The sequence below is a fragment of the Oxyura jamaicensis genome (genome assembly GCF_011077185.1).
Source record: "Oxyura jamaicensis isolate SHBP4307 breed ruddy duck chromosome 6 unlocalized genomic scaffold, BPBGC_Ojam_1.0 oxy6_random_OJ106535, whole genome shotgun sequence".
Lineage (NCBI taxonomy): Eukaryota > Metazoa > Chordata > Aves > Anseriformes > Anatidae > Oxyura > Oxyura jamaicensis.
Genome location: NW_023304016.1, coordinates 1 through 9,075, shown reverse-complemented (window position 1 = coordinate 9,075; position 9,075 = coordinate 1). Strand labels below are relative to the sequence as shown.

The window sequence follows — 9,075 nt, the reverse complement described above, 5'->3', positions numbered from 1 at the left end:
TTTTTGTTTTTTTTTTTTTTTTTTTTTTTTTTTTTTTTTCTTGGTTTTGCTTGCTTGGGTTTTTTAGAAAATTGGGGATTTGTTCTTTTTTTTTTTTCCTTTTTACAGACCTTCATGACAAAGCATAAAAACACAGTTATATTTATATATCTATTTATATATTTCTTCATTTCGTCGGTTGGTTTGTAAATGTTGCTCCATCCTCCTGTCTGAGCTGATTGTGTGTCACAGAAATTGTGGGCGTATGTGGGAGGCTCGCCCCCGGCCTGGCCTGCAAAGTCACCGCGTGGGCTGCGGCCGGCGGCGGTGAAGCCATGCTGAAGAGTGGGGATGAAGTGCACAGAGAACCCCTCGCGGGGGGCAGATAGTTACTTGGTCCTTTCCTTGGTTGCCAGATGGGCCAGGTCTCTGCACTGCCATCTCTGCTCTAGCCAGGCCGTTCCCTCCGTCCTGGGAAGCGGGGCGGTCATCACAGGTTATGCGTTTCGAAGAGTCCACCACAGAAGAGCGTATCTTTGGGGAACAGTGTTTCGTCAGCAGCTGTGTCCCCTGCTTCCCCCTGCCCTTACCGCTCCCGGGAGGTGGGGGTCCCGTGAGGCGATGGTTGCCAGCTGCATCATTGCCCGGTTCCCCTGGAGTCTTGGGAGTGCCGGAGAAGACCGCGCGTGGCCTGGCCTCGCCAGGGGCTCCTGTGGGAGGCGGCAGGGCCTGTGGCTCCAGCCGGCATGGCGGGGCGCAGGGGGACGCAGGGGAGGACGGGGTTCTCAATCAGGTGTCGGGGCGCTTGGCGCAGCGGCGGAGAGGGAGGGCGCGGGCTGCGGGAGGCATGGAGAGGTCCTCTTCGCCTTCCCAGGGGCGGAGGGGTGGGTCAGACAGGTACAATATGGAGGCCTAAGCTGTCGCCCTGCAGTTTCATGTGGTTTCCATGGTAACTAGTGGCGGTCATAGGCAGCGGCAGCAGTGGGAGGTGCGGAGCCCCGGGATGTGGCACTATAATAATAAGGGGAACCTGAAAGTTAACACAGGAGAAGAATGGACTGGTTGAAAGGACAAACAGTGAAAAAAAAATAAAATAAAATAAAAAGCAAAACAATCAAACGAAGAATAAGAAACAAAGGAGAACTAAAAAAACAGAAGAAAGGAAAAAGTAAAGGAAACGAAGAAAAGGAAGGGAAGCAAAAGAAGAAACCTGGGGACTCAGCTGTTGCTGGGGTTAGTGGGAGGCGGTTGGTGCAGGCCAGCCAAGGGCCACGTCTCGGAGAAGAGAGATTACCATGGCCTCTGGGTCTGAAGCCCCTCTGTGGGGAGGTCCTCTTGCTCCTTCAGACCACCAGTGAGGAGCTGAGAGGGAAGCACATGAGCACTGAGCGGAAATATCCCACACCTGACCAAGGCCACCAGGGAGTTGCCAGGGCCACGTGTTCTGAGTGTATCTGATAAAGTACAGTGGGTTGCTCTTAAAACAGGAGGGGAAGAAGGAAACAGAATTACATCGTTTATTGCTTGGGATTTTGGTCACATTTGGAATTAAAGCTCTCTAGGTGGTTATTGAATGTGTGTTAAATAGTGATTGATTATTAAGACCACATTTACAGAGGTTTAACAACACTGGAATAAAATGTGCATCTATTACCTAGTTGTTAAACCTCAGTAAATACGTAGTTAATAATCACAGCTGATTTATTTTACTTATAATAAATATCTTCCTGTTCTCTTGCAAAGAGGTGTTGTGTTAGAAGATAGAGTCTTATGGGAAGTTTTTTCCCCTCGGAAAAACACCCTGACTTTTTCTGGGCATACTAGAGTCGCTGGAGATGGATATATTCCTACAAGGAAACGACTGGCAATTGCAAACACATTGCTGCAGGCTGTCTCCCATTCCTGACATTGCTCCAACTGGTCCTATAAGAAGAACTTCCATTGGATTTCCAGGTCCCCAGTCATTGACTCTGGGGTTAGCTTGGGAGAGGAGTAAAACCTCTTCTGGGTTTTTTGGACAGATCTTGAATGGATGCTGATTGCAGACGGTGAGAGTAGCAGAACTTGAAGCTAGCTTCTGGTCTGATTTGGAATAAACTGTGGATGCAGCCCATGGAGAAGACACAAGCAAGCTGGAATTTTGAACCATCTCTTGAAAGAGGAATTGGCTTCAGGACAGTCACAAAATACATGGGAGCTATATATACCCATCCAGATACTGGACTGGAGAGTGAGGAAGACGGCCCTTCATCTGGCCAGATACTTGAAAGCCCTCTTCAGAAACAAACAAACAAAGAAAAGAAAACAAAGAGACAAACAGAAGGAGCGCGAAACTGGGGGTGTGCGGTGGGAAAGAGGTACTCACTTAGTAATGCAGGGTTGCTGAATCGCCAGGCCTCATTGTAGGTTGTGTACTGCGGGTGGCTGTAGGGGTTCCCTGAGAACTCGCTCCCTGAAATAAATAAGTCATGAAATGCAGTTAACGATGAAGATTTATGCCTGCTGTTCCATCAAGCCCGTGTTTGTGTTGAATTCATATGCCATCAGCAAAACTAGGGTATGTAGCTCCCTTGCCCAGCTGGGACTGTGCCCTTCAGGATGCTGTAGTGTTTGTGCACCGAATATGCAATGCACTTATTCATACAATTAACAATTATGAAATTAGCCTCCTCATTTATGAGACCACATTTATGATCAGTCAGTGAGTTACAGACAAACCTTGCTGTATTCCAGTTCCAGAAGAGAATTTTCTGATGGCCAACACTTCAGGTGCTATCTTAAATCTAGAAGACAAGCTGGGCTATGGATCCCTTCTCCACATTTGGCAAAATAGGCCCAAACCAAAATACTTGGGAACTTTGTAATCTGATAAGACTCTGAACCAAAATTTGAATGTGGTAGAGTCTTCTTAAATATTCAGTTTTATTGTGCAGAAGGAGCTGGGTCTTGTTTTATAGATGTCTGTGCAGGCCTAAGGGAATTATATTCAGGAACTGAGGAGGTGTGGTATTGCATTCAAAATAAATAAATCTCCCCAAACTTAAACAAACAAACATGATTTTGTTAAGTGAAAACATGCCATTATCTGATCATAACCTCAGTGTAATCCAGTACTAACAGGTTGGGGGCACTGGGTTCCATCTGAAAGGCGTTATGCACTCAAAAGGCAGTGAGTGAACAGCGTGACTTAGCTTCTGGTCTGCTCTGAGGAGGGGGTGGAGAGCGCAGAAGTGCACGTGGGGTTCCTACTAGGTGCTGTGGATCAGGAAAAGAAGGCAGTGCAAGATGCGCTGGATGCCTGTGATACAATTCCCGAAGAAATGTCAATTAATTATACTGTAATCTCTGCAAATCTTCCCTCACAGGAGAGTTAAAACTCAAAATAGGTTCTCAGATGGTGGAAGTGAAGTCTGTTAAAGTCAGTGGATTTGCACTGATTTAAGCTTGGGAGGATCTGTCCAGCTGGGTCCTTTAAAGACACTTAATAATAACCAAAGTTGTCAGTACGGAAATGTGCATGTATCAAAACAATTACCACCCAAAGCTCTTTTAGTCACATTAGTTTTTAGTTCCAGCATAAAAACTCTTACTATGCGATGGACCTTGCTCGACATTGATTTAATGATAATAATTCAGCATGTTTCCATACCTAGAAACATCCTGTACTGAAAATCCCGACAGCTAGCGGGGAAGGAATAGGTGAAGCCTACTAAGGTGACCAAGATCTGTGGGATTAGGGTAGAAGGGCAGAAAGTGGTGCACAGTCCAGGTTTACATCTGTTGAAGCTAGTTATCTGTGGGATGAATTTGGCCTCCGAAGAAGGGAAAAGCAACCCAGATGAGAATTACTGCTCTTAAACGCCTCATATGGAGATCACTTCTCTGCATCTAGAGAAGAAGTTCTGATGTTTCAAGGCTTCTCTCTCACCCTCCTCTGAGTTTGTCACCCTAAACTGTTTATAGCATTCCTAAAGCACGGGTTAAGTAGAGGAGAAAGAGCCCCAGCTATGGAGAGCTGGGGAGGAGGGAGGGCAGCCACTGGAAACAGTGTTTATTGACGAGGAGTGAAAGCATGCATGCAGCAGGATAATGAGCTTTTGAGCTCAACTGTGACCAAGAGGAACTGAGCTATCGCCTTCCCCGATCACTAATGAAACAAGTGTAATTTCCTCATCAACATTGGATTCTGTTTAACGACTCCCTGCCGTTGCCATCACCAGCCCTCTGCAGGCTCTACGCTGCTCTGTGTAAACTGCAGTTCCTTTCAGAGGATGCTCCCTTCACCAAAACAGTTTGCAGAAACTTGATGGCCTTTCTGGGAAGTGGAAGAAGCAAGCCAATGATCAAAGGTGCTCTGTTACCATCGCAGGAAGCATTTCACAAATGCACAGATTGAGCATAGCGCAATTCCTGACTCATCCTTCACTAACCCCAGCTTTTTTAGGTGTGCATGCAGGGACTGCTGGCCTTCATCAATGTCCACAGCCGGTGATCTGAAGTTACAGGCAAATGTGAATGTAAGATGTGTATCTTAGCACATCATCCACATAAACCTCAGAGATATTTGCATGCATGACTGAGCATGTTGCATGGATGTACTGCTACTGGAGACAAGCTCTTCTCTAGACTATACAATGAGAAGTCCAGTGAAAGGTTGTCACGGGCAGAACAGAGAAACTTTGGTTAGCGCTGGTCAAACAGTCTTCTCAGAAACAGCTTTCCACTGGAAAACGCTGTCTCATCGAAATGGAAATGTTTTGCATTAGCTTGTCAGCTTCAGCGGAGTTTTGGAAGGAAAAGTTCCGAAATGATTGCAAATTGAAACTAAGTATTATGTTTCAACTTCCTTGTTTTGTTTCATTTTGCCTTTCTCATCTCATTTAATTTCCTTTCAACTCTTTTATTATTTTAATATGCCTTGACATCTAGAACATGTTGACATTATTGAAATGTTTCATCCTGATGTTTGCAAATTGAACAGTTTAAAGATTCTAACTCCTCATCCCAATGAAAGATAAAAACAAATGTCAGAAAATCAGAATTTTGCATGGGTTGGGAATTCTGCTTTCCAGCCAGCTCTGTTTTTAGCTCTGAACCTTTATTTAAGGAGGATGGAGCCTCTTTCTCGTATTCTCTCACATCTGGGCAGTGCTGTTTGTTTCCCTGTCAGTATGTTTCTTACCAATGCTCCCTGAGTGAACACCTCGCTTTGTGTTTCTAATGCACCTAAAGCACTGGCTCCTGGTCTTTTTGGCCCAGGGGCAGTGACAAACCACTGGTGATGTGCTGCTTTGTTTTTCCTTTTCAACCTGGACTCTTAGCAGAGGTTGCCAGCAAGCACAGAGGATCGATCTCATGAGGCCTATATTCTGTGTAATCTGTGCTCTGGGAACCTTTGCTAACAGTATTTCTTGGTACCTGTATTTAAGTCTTGGCATGTTTAGTCTTCTGATACAGAAACTATGAGGCATGAAGTGAGCCTAGCAGGTGGCAGGTCCAGGACCAGTAAGGGAGGTTGTTTTCACGCAATACATAGTTAAGGTACAGAACTTCTTGCCCTAGGTTGCTGCAGACGTTAAAGGCTTTATGGGTTCAAGAGACACTGCTTAAGCGTGTGGAGGGGAATTCTATTGTGGGTGCTTAATATTAAACAGAAAGATACTATCTCTGCCTTAGGAAGCCTCTGAGCTGCAACTTGTTGGAGGCAGGGAGATCTTTCAAGGAAGTGCTGGTACCTGTTTTCCTATTACACCCTTCCCAGGCAATCTGTTTTGGCCCCTGACAGAGAGCAGTGGCTGGAGAGACCTGCAGTGTGACCCATTAAAGCCAGTCTTATGTTCCTTCCCAGGAAGCCTCTTTATCTCCAGCTTGTTGGCATCGATCACATAAGAAGACAGGAACAGAAGGGCTGCCAGGCTGGGTTTGACCAGTGGGGACTGGCTGACACAGCCAGTACTTGATGTGATGTAGAAAGATGCAATAACTACTGCAGGGTGCCCAAGCAGGCCACAGGAAAAGCTTCTGTAACTGAAAGTTGACATCAGATTTAATGTAAAGGTGTCTCTTTGACTCGAATAATCTCTTTGGAGTACAACTTGACTTTTTTCTTCAACATTGTCCCCCCCCCTCTTTTTTTTCAGTATCTGTGTGGTTTGGGAGACTCTGCAGTATTATGGATAAGTAGCCTCTGCATCGGATCTCCCATTCTTGGATAAGCGATCTCTGTGATTAGTGGTCTTAAAATCATCGTCTCAGTTTAAGTGTCAGTGTCATCCTTGCAATGAGGATGTTAAAGTTACGTAGCTGTCACTTCTTACACCAGATCCTGCATGGCAGAAGTTGGGAAGAGCCCGTGGTTTAGTAGTATGTATTCAACAAGCCAGCTATTTTAGTGCTATCGGTAGTTTCTGTATGCCATGACCCTCTGTAAGTTTTGAACTATAACTGACATATACACCGACAACTGAATCTACCTATTGTTATTGACTTATGTTTTTTTAATTGATTTATATTGTCTTAGTGCTCCTACTAATTCTGGAGCCCAGTGGATTTTGAACCACCCCCTTGAAAAATGTAGTGTAGAAAGCAGTGCCTGAAGTTTTGCCAGGTCTGCAGCACTACACAAGTTCAGCAGGCTGGCTGTAGCAAGGGACTGAAGCGGTGCTTGGGGAGGGTACTGATCCACTGTCTTTTCCTGATCTGGAGGTTAATCACGTCAACTTCACAACATGGCCCAAGATCTTTTGTGTGTCTTAGGATGATATGCAGGCCGTCTGTTAGCTCTAGAATGTACCCATAGGCATTAGCTAGAGTTGGTGGTATATAGACAGTGATTTGTCATTTGAAGGTGTTAAGACTCGGACCTACAAACGTTCGCTGTCAGTGATATTTTCACTGATTAACTGTCCTCTGCAGTGTGTGCTTGTTTAGCCAGCTGTTCCAAGATTTGGATGAGGGCTAAGTTAGGCTTTTCACTCACAAACCCTGGGAAATTGTATTGCAGTAATTTACAAGATTTCTGTCCTCAGCTTTCTGCTGCTTCACTTCACAATTGCTGTCTGAGTCATTCTTCCAGCAGCAGAGGTTGCAGAACAGCCTGTACCTGCTCGTTAGCCATCACAGCTCCCAGCCCAGGGCATTAACATAAGCAGAAATCAGTGGCAGATGAAGTCGCGAGTCCTGAGCTACTGGGGATGAGAAAAGAAAATCCTGCCTCTTCATTTATCTAGTGGGACTAGCTGTCATTTGAGAAGTAGGGAGAAGAGCCTGTGAAAATAACCTCTTCTGTTGCTCCCAGGTAAATGGTCCTCTGTGCTCCCTACACCCTGGGCAGTATTACCCAAGCTGTTTGCCAAGAGAACGTATTTCTCCAAAGGCATTGGGTGGCAAAGGAACAGTTTGCCTTTGAATGTAGGATTAGGTAGGATTAGTCCCTTCTTGGACTGGGGCACTGTCTTACAAACAGGAGGTGGGTAAGTAGTTGGTTGTTGAAAGTGAATGGTTAGTTTCTCCTCAAATGCTGTTAATCATTGCTGAGTTCTTGACCAGTTCAGGCTGTGGACAGCAGGTCTCCAAAAGCTGCAGGTATTAAATTACCATCGATGATTTGCAGTTTGATGCCCTGGCTTTAGACAGACGTAAGTTGTTACCCTAAGTTAGTGGATAGTTGAATATCCTGAGCCACGAGCAGTACATAATAATCTGCACGGGTCATTGGAAAATAATTACATCTGTTAATGAATACTAAGGTTAATTAATTACCAATTAATTGCCACAGGTTATAGATAGCTAGTTGCCCATAGCAGCAGTGAATCAGTTACCAGGGGGAGGGAGATACATTACATTGCAGGTTGGGAGCTACTTTGGTTATAGGCACCTGATGTGTTTTTTTTTTTTTTTGTTTTTTTTTTTAATGAAAAAACTCAATGGCAGCAAAACAATAGCAAAGCCAACTGTGAAAGCTCTCCCACTGCAAGTATACTGTTCAAACACGTGGGCACCATTATTGAATTCTGGACTTACCAGGAACCATTCCTGCCAGAGTTGAGGTTGGGTAGCTGCCTTGTCCAGTTGGGGGAACATGGGGTGGGTAGCCAGGCAAGGTAGTGCTTGCCATATCACGACCTGGAAGGGGAAAGAATCAGGACAGGGAATCAGTAGGGGTAAGGTCCTTCAGAACTGATTTGATGTCACCTTTTGTCCCACCATCATGTCACTAGCAGCTTGATGGGCAAATGCTGTGCGTCCTGCCCTTACATGTGTGCTGACCTTCTACTGAACATTTTTGGGGAAGATTGTGGCACTTCTGATCTCAGGCTGTGAGGATGGATCTTAAAACTTAGCACTGTGAGGCTCAAAAGAATTTGCTTTCACTGTAGATTTTTGAGCCTGTTAGAAATTTTGGATCTATTTTCACTAAATAAAAATTGCCCTGAGCTGCACAGAGAATGGCAGCACATTCATTGCCAGAGTAGCTGAGGTCCTTTCTATAAGCAGTTGATGCAGTTCCAAAACTGTGGTGATGTTGCTTTAGGGCATGACCAACGGGTAAGGCACTGGAAAGTGATCCAGGAGTTTTCTCTGCCTGTCTCTGGTCCCACCTCTGCTGCTTACCTGCTGATGCTAAAACCATCAGCAAGTCACTTCACCTCTCTGTGCTTCTTTTTATGCTGCAAACTCTTTGGTGCAAGGGCACACTCCCAGTACATTTGCACAGTGCTTAGCATTAGATCAATACTTGCTGGACTCTTTCCAGGTGCTGGTGTAATATATAATAATTGGATCATGTGAATTAAATTGAGTCCCACTGCATTTTTATCACAGATACAAGTTTTTGTTAGTAATATTCCAAGTCTTGGTATCTTTTATCCACCAAAGAAGTAGGGAGGGGTGTAGATCGGGTGGATGATTGTAGTTGATTTTTCATCTCTTAGGAAGTGCAGCTGGAGGCTTCTTGGTTGGTGCCAGAGGCATTTCCTCATTTGGACTGGTTAGCCTGAAAATGGGCCAGCCAGAAGGGCATTTTGCTGTTAGTGCTTATTGCATTTAAATGAACTGAAATCATCTCAGAAGCTGCTGGGAGTTTCAAGCCACCCG

General features: G+C 45.0%; 1 protein-coding gene across 2 annotated transcripts; it reads right to left on the bottom strand.

Annotated features, from left to right (window-relative positions):
- On the bottom strand, nt 1-9,065 carry LOC118157501 (paired box protein Pax-2a-like). Of its 2 annotated transcripts, none has more exons than XM_035311861.1 (3): nt 8,002-9,065; nt 2,345-2,431; nt 1-990 (listed from the first exon to the last, which is right to left on the bottom strand). In XM_035311861.1, exons 1-3 carry the CDS (start codon nt 8,093-8,095, stop codon nt 869-871), a joined length of 303 nt encoding a protein of 100 aa, XP_035167752.1. In that variant the 5' UTR covers nt 8,096-9,065; the 3' UTR covers nt 1-868. The 2 variants fall into 2 exon arrangements, 1 of the variants encoding a protein (XP_035167752.1); XR_004746654.1 differs by having other exon boundaries at nt 13-1,009; nt 8,002-9,064.
- Nucleotides 9,066-9,075: the final 10 nt, after the last annotated feature.

Excerpts from the sequence above, each read along its gene's own strand:
- LOC118157501 (XM_035311861.1), bottom strand. The coding sequence starts at position 8,095 with ATGGCAAGCACTACCTTGCCTGGCTACCCACCCCATGTTCCCCCAACT. Across the intron at positions 2,432-8,001 it reads TCTGGCAGGAATGGTTCCTG|GGAGCGAGTTCTCAGGGAAC; the intron begins GTAAGTCCAGAA and ends TATTTATTTCAG. Across the intron at positions 991-2,344 it reads CAGCAACCCTGCATTACTAA|TGCCACATCCCGGGGCTCCG; the intron begins GTGAGTACCTCT and ends TTATTATTATAG.